The sequence below is a fragment of the Rhinoderma darwinii genome, chromosome 3, assembly GCF_050947455.1.
Source record: "Rhinoderma darwinii isolate aRhiDar2 chromosome 3, aRhiDar2.hap1, whole genome shotgun sequence".
NCBI lineage: Eukaryota > Metazoa > Chordata > Amphibia > Anura > Rhinodermatidae > Rhinoderma > Rhinoderma darwinii.
This window is the reverse complement of record NC_134689.1, coordinates 305,038,021-305,062,817: the sequence shown is the minus strand read 5'-3', so window position 1 is coordinate 305,062,817 and position 24,797 is coordinate 305,038,021. Positions and strand designations below refer to the sequence as shown.

At 41.9% G+C, this 24,797-nt stretch overlaps 1 protein-coding gene across 2 annotated transcripts in view; it reads left to right on the top strand.

Annotated features, from left to right (window-relative positions):
- ABHD2 (abhydrolase domain containing 2, acylglycerol lipase) overlaps window positions 1-24,797 on the top strand; it is a 44,104-nt gene that overhangs the window by 1,386 nt on the left and 17,921 nt on the right. For both annotated transcript variants that reach the window (XM_075858182.1, XM_075858183.1), the window contains exons 2-6: window positions 4,865-4,926; window positions 5,483-5,681; window positions 6,988-7,163; window positions 9,661-9,828; window positions 22,782-22,965. In XM_075858182.1, the coding sequence (XP_075714297.1) occupies window positions 5,488-5,681; window positions 6,988-7,163; window positions 9,661-9,828; window positions 22,782-22,965 (722 nt within the window). In that variant the 5' untranslated portion in view covers window positions 4,865-4,926; window positions 5,483-5,487. The remainder of the gene's footprint in view (window positions 1-4,864; window positions 4,927-5,482; window positions 5,682-6,987; window positions 7,164-9,660; window positions 9,829-22,781; window positions 22,966-24,797) is intronic.

Sequence of the window (24,797 nt, the reverse complement as noted above, 5' to 3'; positions counted from 1 at the left end):
GCAGTTCCTATTCTCAATCTCTGGTCCCCGGCGGGGATATTGCGTGTTTACAAATGCTCCTCTATAGCCATGTGACGCATCTCTATGGATATCCATGCCAATATGACAACAGAGCAGGTCCTCCGCCAGTGCAAGAGTAGTAATATATTAGGGAAGTAAAGCGCTGACGTGCCACTAAATTTCTATATTCTGAGAACACATTCGCCTTTGTTTTGGGAGTGACTATATACACACATGCAGAAATGTGCAGTATATGATCTTCCCCCAAATTTACAGCCATTTTAGATTTCTACACGTGAATCATGTATGACACCCATGGTGCACCTCCTCCCAGGGACAAGCTGCAAAATGACAGAAAATAACACTCATTAAAAATAAAACGCGTGTCTAACTGGACATCTATTATTCTACAGAGATGAAACAAGTTATATAGCACCAGACTGATCAGCCCTATTGTCAAAAACTTACCAGACACATGAGGCCCCGTTCTACAAAAATAAACACGTGAACTGACACTTTTTACATCAGGAGTCCAAAAATTAGAAAAAGTTTAAAACCAAGGCCCCCCTGACCCCCATCCTTCCTTCTCCTGCTTTTGCTGGGCTCCGAGGCCTTTAGTATGATATTGTATTATGTGTTTTTGTAAATGCTTCTACTGCTGTTCTGGCTGTGGTTGACTTGGTGAGCGGCCTCCATATTTAGCACTACACCTTACTCTAGGGATGTCCTTCTAATTCATCTGATCAGTATTGTAGGAGTGTGTGCTTATTACGTGTCACTAGGGATTCCCGTCACCTCTCCCTGAGGGATCTAGCTGCTTGTCTTCTCACTTTTTCCATAGGTCTAAACAAACCGCTCAGGCACGAAGACTCGCATACTATAAATAAGTCTTCTCTCTGGATCTCAAGCTGTCATTCTTAGCATTGCTTCCGTTTGAGAGAGAGAATATGTCCACACCCTCCCAATGTATATGGCCGATGTAGCCATAGGCCAAGAGTGTGCCCTTTTGGCCTATGTTTGGATGGTCTACATCGGCATACCTTTTATTTCACTGTATTAAAAACGCAACTCAATCCAGGGTGTCCCACAAAGAAATGGATACTGTGCGGGATTTTTTTAAAATGTAAGTCCATGGGCGATGTACGCAATTGTTTGGCATACAGTTCCATTCATCGGGGAAATACATCTAGAGATTTTCCCGGCATGCGGTTTGTGTGGACAGAGCCTCAGATCTAGTGGATTAGAGAGAAGTAAAAATAAATAAGCTGGCCCTACATGTAAGTTAAATGTCAGGTGAGAGATGTTGAGCCTGTATTTGAAGAGCTTCTATGTAAATCTAGCTTAATCCTTGTGCCATGAAAGTCTCTCATATACTTTGTATCGGCTCTTCAATACTCACCATTTTCTCTTTGCTTTCAGGGAATGGGAATATTGTTGTTTTAGGCCCTGTTCACATTCTGTTTGGAATTTTGAGGCAGATGTTGACGTTTGCGGCGTTTTTCGCTTGCACCCATTGAGCGCCACGGGCAAAAACGCAGCGAAATACACTTTCTCTGCCTCCCATGTCAATGGGAGGTCAGAGACACAAACGCCCGAAGATAGGGCATGTCGCTGCGGGGAAAAAACGCCACCACCTTGCATTGAAATCAATCGGATGCATTTTCGGACGTTGTTTGGCGCGTTTTACGACGCGGTTTCCGTGTCAATGTGTAAAAAAAACTCAGTGTGAACAGGGCCTTACAGTGGATTTTTTCCCTGATCTGCAGAATTTTTGTATCAATCTTTCTGCCGTTTGTAATAAAATATTTGCAGTAAAATACATGTACAGTCCTTCTAATAATTACTGACCTGCTATTAGTGTTCTATAGTCTATTGAGAAGAATGTTCGTTATGTCCCATTAAATGTATGACCCGCAGAGTGAATTTCCATGGGGAGTGAATTATCATGGTCATCAATGTATAAATTCTTAGTAGCCACCTTTACACCTGGGCAGCTCACTGATGCCCTATCAATACTGAAGTTGGGTAAATTGCACCTATTGAAAAGCCTCCACACATATAATGCTACACCCAGCAATATTCTATCAGTGTCATTTTGTTTCTTCCCAGTTTAGCTGCATCCATGTACTTTTAACCCTTTCATTATGGGCAGCTGTGTCACGTGATCTCAGTCTGGCCACCAGAATAGACTATGCTTTCATGTGTAGACAGGAGGTCACTCTCCCACGTGTAGAGGACTTCCTGTAATCTACAGGATTACATCACCACCAATCAAATCCCTCCCGGTAGCTCTGAGACCTTATCCCTCCCTACATAGCTCCACCCTCCTTGTTCCTCTGTATGTCCCCCCCCCCCCTTGCATATAGTGCCGCTGAAGAGATTTATGCCCTATCTAAGGGAGCAAGAGTGCAGTGATCTAATAAGTGAGTCGCTTCAATGATTAGCTGCAGAGTTATAAACCTCCCCTGACTCACACTGACGGTCTATACTATTTGTGTGTGCTGTGTGCAAAATCTCTGAGTTGCTTCTTCTCACTTTCTCCTGTATAAAAATTGAGAGAAATCTATCACTAGCAGGAGGCAGAGGAAACAGACTGAAGCCTCATCATATAGGATACACTGAGACTACAATGTGAGGACAGAAGTTTTATGTCGCTGATCTATCACTTGCTGCACTTAGGGTGCAGTGAAATCAAGTCCTGCACGGATGTAAATCGGCTGTGAAAAATTTTCACGTCCGTTTTGACGCCCGTTCATGTGAATAAGTCTTAAAAGTTGAAGTTGTAAAATCTTATCTGTTCTGAACCACCTGCTATGTAAATAAAGAGCTAAGTAGTTCATGGTATCACAAGGTGCTAGGAGCTGTGATCACACCATGTATCACCTTCCAGACACAGATAGGAGTTCTCACTGTTACATCTGCAGTATACAGTATCACCCTCCCACCCTCCTAATCGTGTCCAGACATCATCTAGTGAGGGAGGGAGGTGTTTTTTGTTTTTTTTTCGTTTTTTTTTATATTCCATTGAAGTGTTTAAAAGGAAGAATTTCCAACTCTTCATATTTGAAGGCCCTCTCACTGTACTTATTCATGTGCCACTGAGTATCAATAAGAATGCTCAAGTGTCACATCTCCTTGACATTCCTTCTTGGAGGAGCTAATCTGCCTTGTTATGTAACCGTACAGGAATGGGAGATCTATTGTTGCATAAGGGCTCATTCACATGGCCGTATTGCGTCTCCATACAACTTCCAGGTTTTATGGAGCTGTGATACAGCACCCATAGACTTCTACGGAGCGATACTCTACCTGTGTGCACGTCTGATGTCCTACAGATGCATTCAGAGGTTCTTTCTGTTTGATTCCTTATGTGACAGGTTGCTTGCATGAGGCCTCATTTGACAGACTTGCTGTTCAGGAGTCTGGGAAAGCTGGGTGAGAGCTCTTTTAGAGTTGTAATTATGACTGTTATTTGACACCCGGCTTTCTCCCAAACCTCAAGTAGCTGAATAGAATTCATAAAATAGATGATATTCCAGATATTGCTCCATTCTTATGAGTATTGTTAAAAATAATAATTCTGTAAAGCTAGCAGTAATGATGTGTGGGATGTAGTGTGTACTGCATTGGTTTTATCTTATATTGCATACAGTGAAGGAGGAATTGTATACAATAAATCCAATAGCAGTTTTCATTAGGCAAGTCAAAAAATAAAAGTGACTGTCCAATTGTGAGCGTAAGGACTATATGCAAGTCCTTACCTATAAGGGATGGTAAGGCTCTGTTCAGGTCTCCGTTAGAAGCCTCAATCGCAGATTTTTTTTTTGTAAAATGAAACCCGACGGATCTGTCACTGTATGATTGAATAGAAAAATGTAAATGTGAACACAGATGTGAACATACCCTTACCTGCTATTTATTTACCTCCGTGCTTTTTAGCTCTGCTCCATTAGGGCAGAGCTGTGCTCTGTGACTGCAGCTTGGCTATAGTGCATACAAGGAGTCTGAGGTAGTCTGAGACACGCCTACTAGCTCCTGTCTAGTCATTGGTTCAGGCTGCTGCTCTCTCCCTCCCCCCTGCAGCTCTGCCACTTCAGATTGGCTGCTGTGTATAAACACAAGTCTATGGCATGATTGCCAGGAAGCCGCTGCATTACATTATTTCTATTACACCAAGGGCAGACTGATTATAAAGTACAGACTAGTAAACTATCAGTAAGAACAAGATTATCAGAACCATCTACATACCAACTGCTACTAGATAGCCCCAAGTAGAGACACGGGTTCAGATCAGTCAACAGCATCTCAAATCCAACTAAATATGTATCCTGTCAATATGGATGCACATATTTATTATTTCCAATATACTCTGCGTTCTCTTCTGACCCAGATTACTATCACTGGGCTATATCATTTATGAGTTGCATAAATAAATCTATGGAACCAGTAGTCTGTGTGACATGAGCCTTGTGGAAGTTTCTGTGGTAGGTGACGTCTACACCTGACACCGTACAGTCTGCGAGCACTAATGCCACCTAAACACAAATAAATATGCATTGCTTCTGAATCTACTTAAAATAGGGAGGTTCTTAGCGCACATTTTGATCAAATTGTGTGAACCCATCTGCCACGACAAGGCGACCTCTATAAGGTGGCTCCCTACGGTGCTCATACACCCAGAACTGGGCCCAAGCCTTCATATATCTGGGGATGGTAGGAACCAGCATTAGTCACCCAGGGGAGAATGGGAGGAGTGCAAGAACAAAAAATGGAGGCAGTCCCTAACCCCACATATATGCAAAACATAAGAGACACCTGACAGTCTGATGTTGTACAAATAGTGTCTGTTTTTCTTCTCTTCTAGAATAAATCGACCTCCTCACTGTGCGCAGCTTAATTCTCACTGCAGAAGATCTTCCAAAACCGGTGAGATTGGGTCTGGATTTAACCTGTATTTTCATCTGTGTGTTTTTATTTTTATTTTTGTTTGTTTTTTAGATTTGTTGTATCCTACCGGTGTCTTATTTATAAAAAAAAAAACAAAAAACCTTTTAATATTGAGTCACCAAGCTCCTACTGCTGGGTGTGAGGTGTGGTATGTTCTAAATAATTGCTTGAATTGACACCTACAAATACTTCTTGTACATATCTGAATGGATGTGGATTTTTGAATGTTGGGTACTAGGGTATCTAAAATTTTCAGGGATAAAAGGGATGTTCGCTCCTTTGCTGATATTTACTTTGGTAGCGCGACCTTCCTCAATTTCACAGTGTTCCTGTGTTGAAAGCAAAAATGATACGGTCACAAATTTCAACATTATCCTGTTAGTCTTTTCCAATGTCTGTGCGAGATAATGTACGTGTTGCTTACTTACGAAAGCCATAGTTCGTTTTTAGTATTTCATGAGTGATCATACTAATAAAAATACTGATTGACTGTTGGCAGGAAATTCTAACATGACGATTTTGTGCTTCTTTGCAGTCAAGATGAGTGCGATGTTGGAAACCCCGGAGATGCCTGCCGTCTTTGACGGGATGAAGCTCGCAGCTGTTGCCGCTGCCCTCTATGTTCTTGTACGCTGCTTAAACTTAAAAAGTCCAACTGCTTCTCCAGAGCTTATTTTCCAAGACACGGCATTAAACCGTTTCCTATTAAAATCCTGTCCCTTGCTGACCAAAGAGTGAGTAATCTACAATGCAGTTATTATAAGAGCATTACAGCTTTTCATAGTCAGTTTGCATAGTTCCTGCGATTGACCGTTAATAATTTGCCAGACAGAAACTAAGCTTCTAGTGAATATAAAGTGATATGAGAGAAAAATACATGTATATGTTGCTTGCCGTATCTATGCGTAGTTCATCGTTCTCTATGGGGGCTATGTAAACGAGCGCCGATCAACGAGACGGCTCATTAATCGGCGCTTGTTTGCTCCTTTCTCAAGGAGCCATGTATGGGGACGAGCGCTTGTTACTTCAATCATTTGCCCCCTGTACATTTCTATCATGTCGGCAGCACGTCTCAGGGAGATGTGTTGCCGACAACTTTTTATATTTTCGTCTGTATAAACGATACAATCAGCCAATGAACGAGTGTTTTGCTTGAGCATCAGCTGATTATTGCCCTGTTTACACAGGGCAATGATCAGGAACGAGTGTTCTGTGAACGCTTGTTTGCCCGATAATTGACCCGTGTAAAAGGGCCTTTAGGGTAGGAACACACTAGGCGTAAGCACTTTGGATTTTCCGCAACAGATCCATAGCGGAAAATCCGCACCGTATTACAGTAGCAACAGTGTAGGTGAGATTTCAACAAGCCTTGTCCCCACACAGCGGAAAAAACCCTCAGAAAAAACGCAAATGTATTGACCTGCAGTGCGGTTTCTTCAGCGGAATCGCAGCACTTCTGTTGTGGGTTGTTGCTTCTTCTCCAGGCCAACCTCCTGGGATGATGTTTCATCCCATGTGACCACTGCACCCAATCACAGGCTGCAGCGGTCGCGTGGCCTGCAACGTCATCCCAGGAGGCCGGACTACGCGCACAGATGAGGGAGGGGGTAAGTATGAAGGTTTTTTTTTTTTTTTTTTTTTTTTTCTAGCGCTGCTTTACGCAGCAGAAATTTCTCCAGAAAATGTTTCTTTTTTTGGACAGCATTCCCTGCAGTGTTTAGGGTGGATCCGCTGCGCAGCTTGATGCAGCATATCCACCCTGAACATGCTGTGTGTGTTCGTACCCTTAGAGTGGTTGTTCACTCTCTAGACGTTGCCTTTTTCTTGAAGGGTCTTCTAAAAATGAAGCTGATACAGGGTTTCCTGCTGCTAGCACCCTCAGTAATCCATTGTAATCTGTGGGAGAACCAGCTAGTAGGTGTTCACGTTTTGCCTGCTTATCCTAAAGCATCTCTTGTTTCTAGTATTCTGCGCTAACGCATTCTTGATAACTAAACCTCCATTTTTATATTGCCAGTAATTACATTCTGTTCTTGTTAGGTACATTCCACCACTTATCTGGGGTAAAAGTGGACATATCCAAACAGCACTCTATGGAAAGATGGGGCGAGTCAGTTCTCCGAATCCATATGGATTGCGCAAGTATCTGACAATGCCGGATGGAGCTACTGCAACTTTTGACCTCTTTGAACCTCTTGCTGAACATTGCACTGGAGGTGAGTTATTAGATAATGGCGTCAAATGAAATAAAAGGGTGAGATTCATGTTCTACTGGTATTTTGAACCGGCTTTGTGTGTTCGTGAAATGCATCTGTAAAAACCCATCTGTATTTACTACACACGGGGGGAGATATATCAAAACTGGTGCAAAAAAAAGTGGTGCAGTGCCCATGGTAACAAGTCTGATTCTAACTTCCATTTTTGGAGGCCTGTTGGAGACCATTTGTATCAGTTTTGATACATTTCCTCCGATGTCTCCTCTAAGACATAACTTTCCAATTTCACTTGGTAACTTGTTGGTACTGGGCAAGTACCTATAGTGCCACTAAATCTCAAATACAAAGCTTAGTAAAGTGTATTTCTTTGTGTAAACCGGAGGCAGCGGGGGTGCAAGACAGACCGTTCCAACTGGAAACCTATGATTGGCTGAGTATAATATAATAATATTCAATGAGGCTTATAAGCATGACGACTGTCTTCTGATCTGTCAAAATTTTTCAAATAAACAATATTTAAAACTGATCTGTCACTTGAAACTGTAAGGGCAGCATGTTAACAGGGACGGGTTCTGCTCTCCTATTGGCTCAAATGGGGCACAAAAAAATAATATTGTGCCCTTAGATTAACAGGAGGGATCAAAGAATGCGCCGGACTCCTAGTTATGAGGACTGCCCCCCACTCAGCAGTGATTTGGCAGGATGCTGTGTATTTCGCCATCAATCACTGTGAAGAGGGCCTTTGTCAGTTTTCTATATTAGGGCATCAGGGGGATATCCCTCACTTGGACCCCCTCTCTATTTGTCGGAATAGAAAGCCGTAGTCAGCAGACTTGTGCTGGCCACCATTTAGTAAGACCTTTTCCCTGCAGTTGCTGGAAATGATTGCTGTTGGTTTCAGTAGCTGAACCTGAGGCGATCACACAATTACCAGTGCTGCTTGTTCTAGAGAAGGGGATGTTCTTTACCTTATTGTACTGCAAACTGTCAGATTTTCAGGGCATTTGTCAGGCATTTATACTTTCTAACAGTGCTACTTCTTAACAGAATGCTAAAGGCATATTTCCAACTTTAGATTTGTCACTTATTTGTCTTAGTCATATGCCACCAACGTCTGTTCTGAGACAACCCCTTAACGGTAAAAAGGAAAGTCCATACTCGCATTACATGTGAACTTTACAATCCTTGTTAAAGAGGCTCTGTCACCACATTATAAGTGCCCTGTCTTGTACATAATGTGATCAGCACTGTAATGTAGATTACCAAGGAAAGTTATATGGGCAGCACAGCAGAACAAAGCCTCCAGGGATCTGACTTGTAAATCCCCAATGGTATACAAATATGAAAAGAAAGAGGCAGCACTCCAAAGGTCGGAATATAGGAAGTTTATTCACCCATCAGTGAAAAAGGTGCAACGTATCAGCTGCTCAATGCAGCCTTTGTCAAGCTTGACAGAGTTATGACCTATATTAGCTTTATGCTAATGAGTTTCACAATGGACAACTGGGCGTGTTTTTTACTATATGACCAAGTGGGCGTTGTACAGAGGAGTGTATGACGCTGACCAATTGGCGTCATACACTCTCCGTTCTTTTACACTGCAAATAGCGATATCGCTATGTGCCGCCACATAAACACACTATAACGTAACTGCAGTGTCCTGACCATGAATATACATTACCTCCAGCCAGGATGTGATGTGTATTCAGAATTCTGACACTTTTGTAGCGTCTCTGTGAGACTACAGCACAGCGAGATCTCACTGTGAATGACAGTTTACAGCGTAATCTCGCGAGACTACGCCTGCTATGCTGTAACTCAGAGACGCTGCAGAAGTGGTCAGGTTTCTGAATACACGTCACGTCCCGGCTGGAGGTAATGTATATTCATTGTCATGACACATGAGTAGCGTTATAGTGTGTTTATGTGACTGCATATAGCGATATAGCTATATCGCGATCTGCAGTGTAAATGAATGGAGAGAAGTGTATGACGCTGATTGGTCAGCATCATACACTCCTCTGTACAACGCCGACGTGGTCATATAGTAAAACACGCCCAGTTGTCCATTGAGAAACTCATTAGCATAAAGCTAATATAGATCGTAACTCCGTCAAAAATGATCGTTTTTCCTAAATAAAAAACACTGCTGTAATCTACATTACAGCGCCGATCACATCATGTACAATATAGGCCACTTATAATGTGGTGACAGAGCCTCTTTAATCCTGACTGATAATGTTGGCGGATATATGTTCATAGTAGAGATGGGTCCCCCACTCGGACAGCTGCTGCAAGAAGATACCTCTGATCGCGACAATGTATCACATAGTTACGTGCTCGTTTGATTGGAAGCCGTGTAAGATTACAGTTGTGGACGCACACAGCTTCCCCCGGCGACAGAAGTCAGACTCTGCAATGTTTTGGGGTGGCTAGCTGAAAGTTGTGAACCTTACATACGCCACCATAGATAATTATTTTATTTATTCCTACGCAGAAAGTGTTACCATGGTTATATGTCCGGGAATAGCCAATCACAGTGAAAAGCAGTATATTCGGACTTTCGTGGACTACGCCCAGAAAAATGGCTATAGATGTGCTGTACTAAATCACCTTGGAGCCTTGCCAAACATTGAGTTAACGTCTCCGCGCATGTTCACTTATGGTATGTACTTTAATTATGTAATCTTTATACATTTTATAGTAATACCGTCAGACTAAGATAAAGCAAACTTCTTTAAATTTAAGCATAACAGCGCTTTAGATTTGTAATCTACACCTGGCAATGACGTACACTAAGTTTTGCTCCATAAGTTGCTGTTAACTTGTTAAAGGGGTGTAAATAGTTAAAGAGGCTCTGTCACCAGATTTTGCAACCCCTATCTGCTATTGCAGCAGATCGGCGCTGCAATGTAGATTACAGTAACGTTTTTATTTTTTTTAAACGAGCATTTTTGGCCAAGTTATGACCATTTTTGTATTTATGCAAATGAGGCTTGCAAAAGTCCAACTGGGCGTGTATTATGTGTGTACATCGGGGCGTTTTTACTACTTTTACTAGCTGGGCGTTCTGAAGAGAAGTATCATCCACTTCTCTTCAGAACGCCCAGCTTCTGGCAGTGCAGACACACAGCGTGTTCTCGAGAGATCACGCTGTGTCGTCACTCACTTCCTGCCCCAGGTCCTGCATCGTGTCGGCCACATCGGCACCAGAGGCTACAGTTGATTCTGCAGCAGCATCAGCGTTTGCAGGTAAGTAGCTACATCGACTTACCTGCAAACGCTGATGCTGCTGCAGAATCATCTGTAGCCTCTGGTGCCGACGTGTCCTCGCTCGTCCGACACTATGCAGGACCTGTGAGTGACGTCACAGCGTGATCTCTCGAGAACACGCTGTGTGTCTGCACTGCCAGAAGCTTGGCGTTCTGAAGAGAAGTGGATGATACTTCTATACACAACGCCCAGCTAGTAAAAGTAGTAAAAACGCCCCGATGTATGCACATAATACACGCCCACTTGGACTTTTGCAAGCCTCATTTGCATAAATACAAAAATGGTCATAACTTGGCCAAAAATGCTAGTTTTTTAAAAATAAAAACGTTACTGTAATCTACATTGCAGCGCCTATCTGCTGCAATAGCAGATAGGGGCTGCAAAATCTGGTGACAGAGCCTCTTTAAATGTCCAAAGCACATAAGTTGAAAATAATTTTCATCTGGTTGCAGAGGCTAGCTGTGTAAGTGAGGTGGAGACTAGCCTGTAAGGGTTTCCTTGATCTTAAAGGGAATGTGTCATCCGAAAATGCCTATTGTTATTATGTTAAGCCTATATTTAAAGTTTTAAAGAATTGACAAATAAAATCTGAACAGAGAAGTATTAGAATTATAAGGTCACCCTAATGTCCAGCGCTTGTGATTTTGGAGGAACTATAGTGATACTCGAGCCTAGTGAATGTCCAACCTTAAAGAGACTCTGTCACCAGATTTTGCAACCCCTATCTCCTATTGCAGCAGATCGGCGCTGCAATGTAGATTACAGTAACGTTTTTATTTTTAAAAAACGAGCATTTTTGGCCAAGTTATGACCATTTTCGTATTTATGCAAATGAGGCTTGCAAAAGTACAACTGGGCGTGTTGAAAAGTAAAAGTACAACTGGGCGTGTATTATGTGCGTACATCGGGGCGTGTTTACTACTTTTACTAGCTGGGCGTTCTGATGAGAAGTATCATCCACTTCTCTTCACAACGCCCAGCTTCTGGCAGTACAGATCTGTGACGTCACTCACAGGTCCTGCATCGTGTCGGCACCAGAGGCTACAGTTGATTCTGCAGCAGCATCAGCATTTGCAGGTAAGTAGCTACATCGACTTACCTGCTAACGCCGATGCTGCTGCAGAATCATCTGTAGCCTCTGGTGCCGACACGATGCAGGACCTGTGAGTGACGTCACAGTGCTGCACTGCCAGAAGCTGGGCGTTGTGAAGAGAAGTGGATGACACTTCTATACACAACGCCCAGCTAGTAATAGTAGTAAACACGCCCCGATGTACGCACATAATACACGCCCAGTTGTACTTTTACTTTTCAACACGCCCAGTTGTACTTTTGCAAGCCTCATTTGCATAAATACGAAAATGGTCATAACTTGGCCAAAAATGCTCGTTTTTTAAAAATAAAAACGTTACTGTAATCTACATTGCAGCGCCTATCACATGCAATAGCAGATAGGGGCTGCAAAATCTGGTGACAGAGCCTCTTTGTACAACTGGGCGTGTTTAAAGTTACAACTTTAAGTACAACTGGGCGTGTATTGTGTGCGTACATCTGGGCGTTTTTACTTCTTTTACTAGCTGGGCGTTGTGAATAGAAGTGTATGATGCTGACGAATCAGCATCATCCACTTCTCTTCGTTACCACCCAGCTTCTGGCAGTGCACAGACACACAGCGTGTTCTCGAGAGATCACGCTGTGACGTCACTTCCTGCCCCAGGTCCTGCATCATATCGGACGAGCGAGGACACATCGGCACCAGGCGACAGAGGCTACAGTTGATTCTGCAGCAGCATCGGCGTTTGCAGGTAAGTCGATGTAGCTTCTGGTGCCGATGTGTCCTCGCTCGTCCGACACGATGCAGGACCTGGGGCATGAAGTGACGTCACAGCGTGATCTCTCGAGGACACGCTGTGTGTCTGTGCACTGCCAGAAGCTGGGTGGTAACGAAGAGAAGTGGATGATGCTGATTCGTCAGCATCATACACTTCTATTCACAACGCCCAGCTAGTAAAACAAGTAAAAACGCCCAGATGTTACCCACACAATACACGCCCACTTGTACATAACTTTAAACACGCCCAGTTGTACTTAAGAAAGGCTCATTTGCATAAATATAAAAATGGTCATAACTTGGCCAAAAATGCTCGTTTTTGAAAAAAACAAGACGTTACTCTTATCTACATTGCAGCGCCGATCTGCTGCAATAGGAGATAGGGGTTGCAAAATCTGGTGATAGAGCCTCTTTAAGCCTATAGCTAAAAGTTTAACAAACTTCTGACATGTCATAGTGACACGTCAGAAGTTTTGATTGGTGGGGGTCTGAGCACTGAAACCCCCCCACCAATCTCTAAATCAAAGCAGCTGAAGCGCTCATGTGAGCGCTCAGCCGCTTCGTTTCTGTTCGGCTTTTTCCGGAAATCCATGTATCGAACAGAAACTAAGCGGCTGAGCGCTCATACGAGAGCTTCAGCTGCTTCGTTTTAGCGATTGCTGGGGGTCTCAGTGCTCAGACCCCCACCATTCAAAACGTCTGACATGTGAAAAGTTTATTAAACGTTTAGCTACACTTTAAGGGCTTTTTGGCTTTATTTATTTATTTTTAAATGTATTTTCTTTGTCATTATCTTTTATTAAAAAAATAATCCTAAAATCTTGCAGTTTTCACTTTAGCCGCTGAGCCTCCCAATAGACTGACCCTTCCTGTTCTGCAGAGATCACTTCTCAGCAGTCATCTCATTATCACAGAAAGGATTACAATGACCGGTAACACCTTTTTATATAGATAACACAGGATCCACCATTGACAATAGCTGATGGACGGAGTTCCTCCTATCCCTTCCTACACAATGACCTCTGCACAGGTCACAGAGCATACCTAGAAAACTCCCATAGAAGTCAATAGGGCCCCTCCTGTTCACAGGTTTTTATGGTCAATGTGACTGCTGTAAAGCCTATTTCTAACTGTTGTTAACAGCTCACTCAGGAAAGATGGCTGCCCCATAATCCTGTAAAATAGAAAATAAAAAAATTGTTTCATCTGTTTTTATTATGAAAAAAATATATAGGTGATACATTCCCTTTAAGTTCTGAGACATAGGCTTTGTTTTCATTCAACTGAATGCTGCTTGAGATGCTATGACTTTCTTCTTGGAGAGAAAAGAACGGACTCATTCAGTGCCTGGGGTCAGGCCTAGTTATGTGGCTTGTGGTGAAATACTAGTAAGTTAAAAAGTAAGATCTTCGCTTCTCTAGGATTAACAGCTAGGAACAGACAAGTAATAATGAAATACGCAGTTGAGTCAAATTATTATGACCACCAGCTAATATCCAGAGTAACCTCCGTGTAGAGGACATTTGTAGAGATTCAAACTCTGCATGGCATGATGGAATTGTCGCTATCTAAAGAAACCCGAGTCCGGTATTTGTTCCTTGGAATTCCAAGAAACGTGGGAAGCCAGAAGCATTCTGATTTGAGATATTTAATTTAATAAGGTACCCAAAAAGCTATTCCACAATGTTAAGATGAGCATTAAACCATAAGGGTTTTTACAGCTATGTAGACGAAAAAATAAGAACGTTATAGCTCTTTGAATGAGACTATAGAAAAACGAATAAAATAGCTTGGTCATTAGGGCCTAAAATGGGCTGGTCACTAAGGGGTTAAGAGATTCTTCTAATATTAATGTCTGTGGCCTTCCAAAGCGTAAAGCTAGTCTGGTCTGGGTGTATGAGGTGGAGAATCCCTTTATTAAGAGAAATAGGGCGGTTGTAGTCTGGTTATCAAGGGTCTTTCCCTGGTGTTTTAACAAAGCCACTACCAAAGCATCCTGCGTAGAAGGAGGAAGTGTACTGATTTAAAGGCCTCCTTATAGACCTTCAGTAGCAGAGGTGTGAGAATATATACTTGGAGTTTGCACCAGTCATTGATTAGCTTGCCCATACTAGTTTTCCTAGTAGGGAGTGGCACAATGGCCTTTGCCACTTTGGATTGTGACAACCAGGCCTCCTGTCAGGTGGATAGGTTGTTAGACAACTTCTGAAAAAAAAGATCATTCAAAAAGGCAGAGGCTTCTGGAACATTAGGCTTCAAGGGGTTTTTGACTTTCTGACAAATGATGAGCTATCCACCGGATAGGTCATCTGTAAATGATCGGTGCGTTTCCGACACCCAGACCATGCACCGATCCGCCACTTCGGCTGCCTCCATTCATTGGATGTGTTTGGAAGGTATGCAGTAGTTGCAGATAGCTCCGACAACTGCATAGCGGCCGTTCAGCAGAACTATAGCTCGGCTCCTATTCGCTTGGAATAGTAGCCGAGCTGCAGCTCGGCCGCTATTCATTGACCAGAGCCATCTGCTTCCGGCAACATCATCCGGTGCCCAGAGGCAGCCGGAGTGGCGGATCGGTGTGGAGCCCGGGTGTCGGACGCGCACCGATCATATACTGATGACCTATCCGGTGGATAGGTAATCAGTTGTCAGAACGTGGAAAACCCCTTTTAATTGACAGCAGTGCAGATTTTAAATCGTATTCCTTAAACCGTGTATTTTTGTCAAGTGGGCTAATGAGTTGTGCCTTCTGCCCTTGTTATGCTGGGGATGGATGCATGTAGTTTTTCAGAATTGGTGAGATATGCAAGAAGTTTACTGTTTTTAATCACCCATTGCAAATATTGCTGCATGTCTAGAAATGTAGTTTATTTTTTTTCTTTCTGTAGGAGCAAATGCTCTGACAATGCAACCATTGACTTCTATTGTGATCAGTAGGTTTATCTGCATAACTGCGTTCAGCCCAGACTATCCTTTACAAAGGCATTCTTCCGGTGACACAAATCGGGTCTATAAGGGGCATGTCCCCGGGTGAATGCTTCTCTGATTATGGCCTCTTACGCATCCCATTTAACAAAAGGGTCAGCATGTGTAGAATTACATTTCTAATGTTAATCGTGTACAGACTTGACTTTCTCCTCTATTCTAGGATCTGTAGTTAACCTGGGCGTAGCTGCCATGGCCTGAATTGTGACTAGAATAGCAGAATTTTTGGAAATGCCATCCGGAGTATAGGATAATTCTTGTAATTTAGTTTAAGGATAATGTCTACATATATTTAGTTTTAAAAGAAGGGGCTTCGGTTGTCCTCCCCCTTGACGGTAGGATACTTTGGGGGTGTTTTATAATAGTTCACCTAAAGGATCTCACTATTTGTAGCATAGTATCTCAATAGTGAGAGTGCAATAGTTTGGCCAGTTATGTTTTAGGGGGAGCTGATGAAATAAGGAAGAATGAAGACAGTGTTTTCCTGTCTAGTGACTGAGTTCTGGAGTTTCAGGCGGCTGGCAGCACGAGACATTACCTGGTATAATATTGCAGAAGGATCAGGTGCAGAGTTGGGACCCCGTGTGGGGGATATAGGTGGAGCTTGGACTTGGAACCCAGTTAGTTGATGAGATTTTTTTAACCTTGTGTCCGTCTGCCATTTGTATTGTAGGGCAGAATACAGGTCTGGAATTTGTTTTCACTAGCCGAGGAAGGAGTGTAGTAAGAAGATAGATATTGCAGGTGGTCCACCAGAACTCTTATCCCCCCATAATCTCCTGTAATTGGGGTTTCTGGCCCTTTAAATAGTATACAATGTGAAATAGGAGTGGCTAACGACATTATCTGTACTAGTCCAGTATTCGTAAGTGTATCAGAATATTATGGGTTAATGAGTTCTGCAGGGCAGTAGCTCAGATATAGGACGGCCATCTAGTATAACTGAGTGCCCTACTAGAGCTTAAAGAGGCTCTGTCACCACATTATAAGTACCCTATCTCCTACATAAGGAGATCGGCGCTGTAATGTAGGTGACAGCGGTGCTTTTTATTTAGAAAAACTCTATTTTTACCACTTTATGAGCGATTTTTAGCTTTATGCTAATTCGTTTCTTAATGCCCAAGTGGGCGTGTTTTACTTTAGACCAAGTGGGCGTTGTACAGGGGAGTGTATGACGCTGACCTATCAGTGACCAATCCGTGTCACGCACTTCTCTCCATTCATTTACACTGCAGATAGCGATATAGCTATATCGCTATGTGCAGCCACATAAACACACTAACCTTAATGCCGTGTCCTGACAATGAATATATATTACCATCTTTTCTGTGAGATTTCCAGCAAGGCAAACGTAAATGACAGTTTACAGCGTTATCTCGCAAGATTACATTTGCCTTGCTGGAAATCTCACAGAAAAGATTCAAAAGTGTCAGAATTCTGAATACACATCACGTCCTGGCTGGAGGTAATGTATATTCATTGTCCGGACACTGCAGTAACTTTATAGAGTGTTTGTGACTGCAATTAGCGATATAGCTATATCGCTATCTGCAGTGTAAATGAATGGAGAGGAATGAATGATGCTGATTGGTCAGTGTCATACACTCCTCTGTACAACGCCCACTTGGTCTAAAGTAAAAACACGCCCACTTGGGCATTAGGAGCTATTTTTAGCTTTATGCTAATTACTTTCTTAACGTGGTAAAAATACATAGTTTTTCTAACTAAAAAACACTGCTGTCACCTACATTATAGCGCCCATCACATAATGTAGGAGATAGGGCACTTATAATGTGGTGACTCTTTAATGTGGAGTCTCTTTAAGGAGGGAGAATATAATCTCGGTCATAAAGCCTTATTCACTCCAACGTGGGCATCGGGAAAGTCGCAGCCACACTTCCTTCTGCTAGTGATAGATTTCTCCATGTCCGTTTTTACACATGATGTAACAATATACTGGTGTTTATTAACACCAGTATATTTTTTGCCACATGGATGCTGTCCTCAAGTTTTTGTATCAATAGTCCGTTCGGATGGGATTTCTGGACACGGAATTTGCATCTCTTTTAAATTGAAGTGGAGAGATTCCGATAGTGAGTGCTGTGGGTTTACTTTTTTTACAAACGTTTTTACACGTGAGGTGCGTCATCTCCTAGAAATACAATGGCCCCTCTGCACACAGCACACACAGATAGTATAGACAGTCAGTGTGGGTCAGGGGAGGTTTATAACTGCAGCTAATCATTGTATGGACTCACCCATTATATCACTGCACTCCAGTTCCCTTAGATAGGGCAGAAATAATCTCAGCAGCACTGTATTCATGGGGGGGGGGCATACCGAGGAACAAGGAGGGTGGAGTTGTGTACAGAGATGTGGGGTCTCAGAGCTACCGGGAGGGATTTGATTGGTGAAGATGTAATCCTGTAGTTCACAGGAAGTCCTCTACACATGGGAGAGTGACCTCCTGTCTACACATGAGAGCATGGTCTATTCTGGTGGTCAGACTGAGATCACGTGACACAGCTGCCCATAATGAAAGGGTTAAAAATACATGGATGCAACGGAGCTGGGAAGAAACAAATGACACTGATAGAATATTGCTGGGGGTAGCATTATATGTGCATTTTTTTATTTTTTTTTTGCTGCGGTGCTTCTTTAATGAAATCTTTGATTTCATAGAACTCTCTTGTGGTCAAGTTTTGGAAAAAACCTAATGCGTAAAAAAAAAAAAAGGCTAGCGCTTCTCCAAAACATAATGTGTGGTCAGTCTCCTATTACCGGTAAGATGCCGGAGTACTTACTGAGTATGTTTCTAACCGGATTGTGGGCTTCATCGTAGACCCCGATCATTCTGAACTACTTATCGGCCTCCTCTCTTTCAGGGGGATCAGTAGTTCACTACGTTTACAGTTAATGGCCTTGCTAAACGCTTCTCTAAGAATTTTATCACGATCTCCCCTGTCCCAGAAGCTATTCCTCCAATCACTCGCTTGTGCCAAGAAATCCTTGGTGCTGTAACTGAGGCGTAGGTATTGTCCCTTCGGTATCTCCTTCTTCAAGGCATACGGATGGAAACTCTACCACCTCAGTAGGCTGTTAGTCGCGGTCGTTTTTCCTAAATAAGATTCTTGTGATCAGAACATACGAAAAATACTGTACACATTTGGAACCTGATTCGCACAACTTCATTTGTTTCTAAATAAAAATTATGACCTTATGTTTTGACAACTTAACGCTGTAATTTAAAACTGTATATAATCTACTGTATACATCAAATATATCCATTTTACTGTTTATTTCCTGTAATTGATAAATCTCGTCGTCGTTTGAGACCATAGCCCCAGTTTGGCAGTTAAAACAAATGTGTTTTTGTTTTTCATCTAATCTCCTATGTACTTCTAAGATGTTCTTTTCAGGATTTTGAAGATTGGCTTTTGTCCTCACCCCATATGATGGCAATTCTGTTGTTTTGGAGTGCCAGTAATCCGCTTTCTGCATGTTTCCCTGAAGGTTTAGGGACAACTCTCTGTATACCCATTGTATTTACATTAGAGCCTAATTTAAATATAGTTTCTACCCCTAAAAAAAAAAAGTCTCCACCGTTTTCCTACCCAGTCTTTATTTTTGATTCTTTGTATGTAAGTGGACTTCTATTATTTTAAGGAGTAGAATCGATTACTTAAAGGGGTTGTATGAACATGTGTCTGGTATTGCAGCTCAACCTCCAAGTGAACGCTGCAATATCTGACTCATGGACAAGTCTCTCTAATCTCATGCAACCACTTTGTTTGGCAAGAAGACTAAAACCCGATGCTTGGTTCAATGTCTTTTATGAATCCTCGATAAGTGACCTTGAAACTGATCTGCGCAGAGCTATTTGCATATGGTTAATGCAATTGTCCGGTTTAAATACACCCTTTTTATAATGCGGATCAGCTGGTTATGGGGAACCATGCTCCTGAGATCCCCAGCAACTAGCAGTTTATGAAAGGGGAAATGTACATTTTAATTATTATTTTTTTTTAATGGGACAACGGCAGTCGTCCACTGTAGAGAGCCCCATTTGCTGCAGCTCCCTGCACTGGCTAATGGGCTGAAATGGGGGGGGGGGGGGCTTTCTATATTACCATAATGAAGCAAATGATCAATACCAGGAAAAGGTTTGCATTCTCTAAACTCCTGCATATGCCCGCTGAAGGAGCACGAGAACATACATCATTAATAAAGGGGTGCCCTGAATTCCTGAAAGAAAGCATTCCCTGTATGCAAAACCGCTCCTACAGTCCTTTCTGATTAATTCAGCCATAAACAATGGAGAAACAGCAAATGTTCACCTATGTGCGTGTATTTCTATCATCCGTGTGAGTGCTGGGACTCCCACCAGTCGCTAGAACTAAGGGGCCAATGATGCTTCTTCCAGCACTGTGCCCTTTCACTCGCAGCTCTGCTGGACTCCCATTTACTTCAGCGGGGCTCAGATGTGCAGCCTCTTTGCCCCTTCATTGCCCTCAGTTAAGTGGCAGTTCTCTACATGAAGACCTTGTAATCAGGTTGTTAGGTGGAAATAATACTTGGGTAGGTTAAGATTTTTAAGCAGTTTTATCCCTAGCAATTGCAAACAGTCAGACATGGCTCCGTTGTCCACTTTAGAGGAGAATTGGAAGTATGTTTGACACCTGAAAGCCGCGACACCATGCTAATCTTGTCATGGTTGTCCATTTTTAATATTCCTCATTAGAAAAATATGTAAATGAATGATGTATGATGCAATTTGATTGCTAACTAAAGTCACATAACTATATAGGAAGCAGTCTTTCCCGAATCTTCACTTCTCTAATTGGAAACCGTGTATTTCCGTCTCCCGGATAACCAGGTACAGCGTGTTGTTCTATTTGCAGTGATAAATATCATGTACCAGTGATAGCAGGGCGGTGTTTAGATGGGATTGTGCGTGACTAATGTCAGTTTATTTATGGCTGCCATGCTTGCTTCATTTATTTAGAGCAGCCTTTTTCCAGCGGGAATTCTCTTACCCACGCCTAGAAAATGCGTTTGGCCTTTTACTTTGAGTTAAAGTCGCTGACCCTTAATTCCTGTCATTAACATCTGCTCTACAAATTGTAAATCCATGAGCGTTCCTGGCAGAAGAAAAATAACTGAATATCAGGAGTCTGGAGAAACATTACGCACAGCTAGGTGGTCAAATTCTGCTGGAGCCGAACGTGTGGACGTCCTTCCTATTAAAGTAAACTACCTACTTGTTGGATCAGTGATGTAATACATTTTCTCCTGAGCACTACGTTATTTTGTCTACTGCTCCAGGCCAAAATGAAGAAACTGAAATTATATTAATAACTTTAGCGTAATGAAGTGTTAGGTTGTACTATATTGGCTTCTTATTGATACATATTATCTGGAATGTTCTTGTGTACTTTTCAAACCAAGCTCAAAGAGCCCGCAAGTTACTTCCAACTTGTGAGGGAGCATTAGTAATACAGCCCTATCTATCTCTCTATCTATCTTTTTCAGTTCCTGATGGTTGGCCACACACAAGGTATTGGTTTAACGCTGCCTCCCCTTAAACACCCACGCTCTGCTTTTTTTTTTTTTTTTTTTTTTTTTTTTTTTGTCTGGCAGTGGCTTATTTCTTGGCTTCGTAAAAGGATTCAGTGTGTTAAAATCCAACTTGCCCGATTCTGATTTCCCCCTTTAGGTCAGTTAGGTTTCCCTCAAACGTATGAAATTGTCGGTGGATCCCGCTAGCATTGATCTAATGTGTATGGGCAGCTTAATATGGTGTGCCAATACTGCCGGTTGATGGATTGGTTATCGTAGTTTCCTGCCAAACCACTTTGATCAAGATCCCTTTATCAACAATGTATACGGTTTAATACCAGTAATGCAAAGTCTCAGACCAGACAAGTTACAACGGGTCTATGCTTAGTCTTTTTATTTTTTTTTCAGATTCCCTGATCACTACAGAGTTCAATATTTTACATGAAAACTTAAAGGGATCTTGAAAATGACCTATTGTTTAAATCAAGTTTATATGTTAAACCTATTTCTTATGTTCAATAAAAGTTTATTGAAAACCCAGTTTTGTCTGAAACATAATAGAAAAACTTTGACCATCCATTTGTGGGATGGAACCGAGACATGTCCTACACATGTTACATCACTGGAATAACTGACATGTCACTTACCAATATAAACAGAACTACTATGATCTAACACCGGATCCAGGTGGAGAAAAGAAAGGATAATAAAAATATAGAAAACTGTCGTCATATGGGAAGATGGCAGACTGGAACCAGAAGGTAGATGGAGGATAAGAAAGGGGTAAAGGGGGAGAAGGAGAACAGAAGGTGAAGGGAAAGGCCATTAGTAATTAGTGAGGTACCTACCCAAGGATAACCAAAAGGACAGTCATAACAAATGGGGAGGTCAGGCTTCTGTCACCCTTAAATATATGTATCTCTCTCTTTAAGAATTTTTGGAAATATGTTTTTGGTTTTACATTTTCCATGTCATTATCTATATTATAACCGTAATCCTGAAGTCTCGCAGTTGGACACCGCTTCCCTCCTATCCCTCCCTGCAGAGTGAGCTCTGCATAGGTAACCGCATGCCCACAACGCTCTCTCCCAGAGAGGTAAATGGGTCATCTTCAGACTATTATTTCCTATGGTCCATGGGGCTGCTGTAAAGCTTATGTGTGACTGCTGTTAAGGCATGAGATATTGATGGTTCCGGATAGGACATCAATATCTGATCGGTTGTGGTCCGTCTCCTAGCACCTCCACCAATTAGCTGTCTTGAGGGGGCCACAGTGCTCGCTCGCCCTTCATTCCTTTATTGCTCACACTGAATCACCGGAACTCTTGCAGCGGCGGTTCACAGTATTACGGCCTTCTTCCATTGAAGTGAATGGGAAAAGGCTGTAACACTGTAAACTGCCGCTACAAGCGTGTCGGCAATTCAATGTGAACAATAAAGGAATGAAGGGCGAGCGCTGTGGCCCCCTCAAAACAGCTGATTGGTTGGGGTCAGTCTCCTAGCACCCCCACCAATCCGATATTGATGGCCTATCCTGAGGATAGGCCATCAATGTCTTAGGACTGGAAACACACTTTAACAGAGCAGCTGCTCAGGCAAGATGGCCGCCCCCATAATATTGTACAGAAAATACAATTAGAAAAATGTGCTATCAGAAGATAAAAACCGATGGGGACAAATGTTTCACTATCTGGTTTTCAATAGTAAAATAAAATCTAGGTGATACATTCCATTCAATACATTAGGTTGGCATAGGTAACACACTCAGAACGTTGGCTTACCAGCGGCCGCCACTGTTGATTTCAGCATAGTCCTTCTTCTCTGGAGATGGGAATCGTCCTTCTTTGTCGCATGAACAGGTTTGCGTTTTATACGATCTCCTGATTTAAGTTAATTCCACAGATCACATGAAGCTATAAAACTTTCTTGAATGAGAATTCAGTTTGGCACTTCTTTCTTTTTTACTCCAGGCTGCACTTGGGAGTTTGGAGCCATGGTGAACTTCATCAGGAAGACTTTTCCACAGACCAGTTTGATAGTTGTAGGCTTTAGCCTTGGAGGGAACATTGTCTGTAAATACCTGGGTGAAGCCGCAGCCAATCAGGACCGGGTCTTGTGCTGTGTCAGTGTGTGCCAGGGCTACAGTGCATCCCGGTAAGTGATCTATACTTTGCCGTAGTAATGCGTTCTACTCCGCCATGCCAAATAACCATTTACAGTCATGGAGGAATTAACACTAAGTAATGAGATTTATTGAACACGGCAGTAAAAAGCATTTATATCAGTGAAACCATTTAACTATACAAACTTACCTTTGTTTACAGTCTCCTCTTCCTGCTGCTGTTCTCAAGTCTCCTAAAAAAAATTACAAAAATAATTTTTTTTTATTTTAAATACTCAAATCCATGATTGATGTTTCTAAATGAATAATAAGATCTGGTTTCAGTAACAAAAAAAACCCACAACATTTGAAATAAAGAACAATGAAACCACCAGTAAGGCGCTGTTCACATCTGCGTCAGAGGCTCCTTTTGAAACATCCGTTTCAGATTTAAGGGGAAGTACCAGCGTTCTGTCATACGATGCAGATCTGAACAATGCTTTACCTGATTGTCAGTCTGCTATAGCTTTTGCAAGCTTCTGAAATAAATAGTCTTGTTGCACTCTGGCAGAGAAAAAAGGGTCCAGAGCCCCATAATTTTTATTATAGTAAAGAAAGGAGGAGACCTCCAGCTCACCAGTAGTTGCGTCTCCAGACACCTCGCACGGATCCCCGCTACGGCCAGCGGTAGGTATATCAGGAAAAAGAAAGAGAAAATCCAGCGCTGTGTTTGATTAAAAAGGAAAATTGTTCCCAATTTTATTGAAAAAATAGTTAAAAGTTACACGGAGACGCAGTCTCAAGGTGTATATATAGCGGGCTGGATGACCTTGGCCTACGCGTTTCGAGCAAGCGTGTTGCTCTTAATCATGGCAAAAAGAATATGAGTGCCCCCAATGCTGTGTCTGCTTTATATACAAAGCAAACTACTATTCCAGAGTCAGCATAGGCTGACATTGATTGATAATTAATTCCGCAGGTGGAAACTTTAACCCATGTAGTGAACATGGGTGGAGTGTGTTTTCGTTACTTTGCATAACATGGTAAATTGGCTCTGAGTATCAGCGATCCACTGGTTGGTTTTTTACAAAACCAGAGCACTAATATAATGCTCTGGTTTTTCAGATCGTATTTGTTGAACCTTGGATCGTTTGATATTGATTTTATTATGAGTACTGGCCAGAAATACAAATTGAGATAGTCAGCGAACAGAAAATAGACTCCGCATAAAAGGGGCAAACATATATTAAACATTCCAAATATATAACAAGCGAAATAAGAATAAAAGTAAAAATGAATACAGATATAAAAAGACATTTACAGATCATGATCTAGTAATCTAGCTTCTAATATATCTGAATCACATTAGGATATAAACAAAAACAACGAGACATCTGCTTGTATATAATATTTAAACAGAACATTGTATTGGCACATGTGGTTTGATTAAAAAGAATGAGGGAAGAAAGAAATTTCCCTGCCACTATGACCCATTAGACTTGAAATTGAAAATTTAGTACATATGTATATATCCAAGGTATAGGAATTACATTTCTCTCGAGAACATTTGTATATTGTATATAAAAAATCAAATATGCATGGTTTCGTATGGATCAAGATGTCCTATCAATGTATCTTACTATAATTGTAGGCTAAGAATCGCGAAAGATCTTTTAATAGCGTACTAAAGCATACTTTGAATGTAAGTATGTATGATTCACAACATTCCCCATGTTTTCATTATTGTTATTTTGAATGTGGAGACTAAACTAGTTTTCGAATACACAGGGCTGATGTCTATTACAAAAAAAAAAATAAATAAATAAAAAAAAAAAAAAAAAAAAACCAAAACCTAATATCGTCATATCATGAGACTCTTCAATCA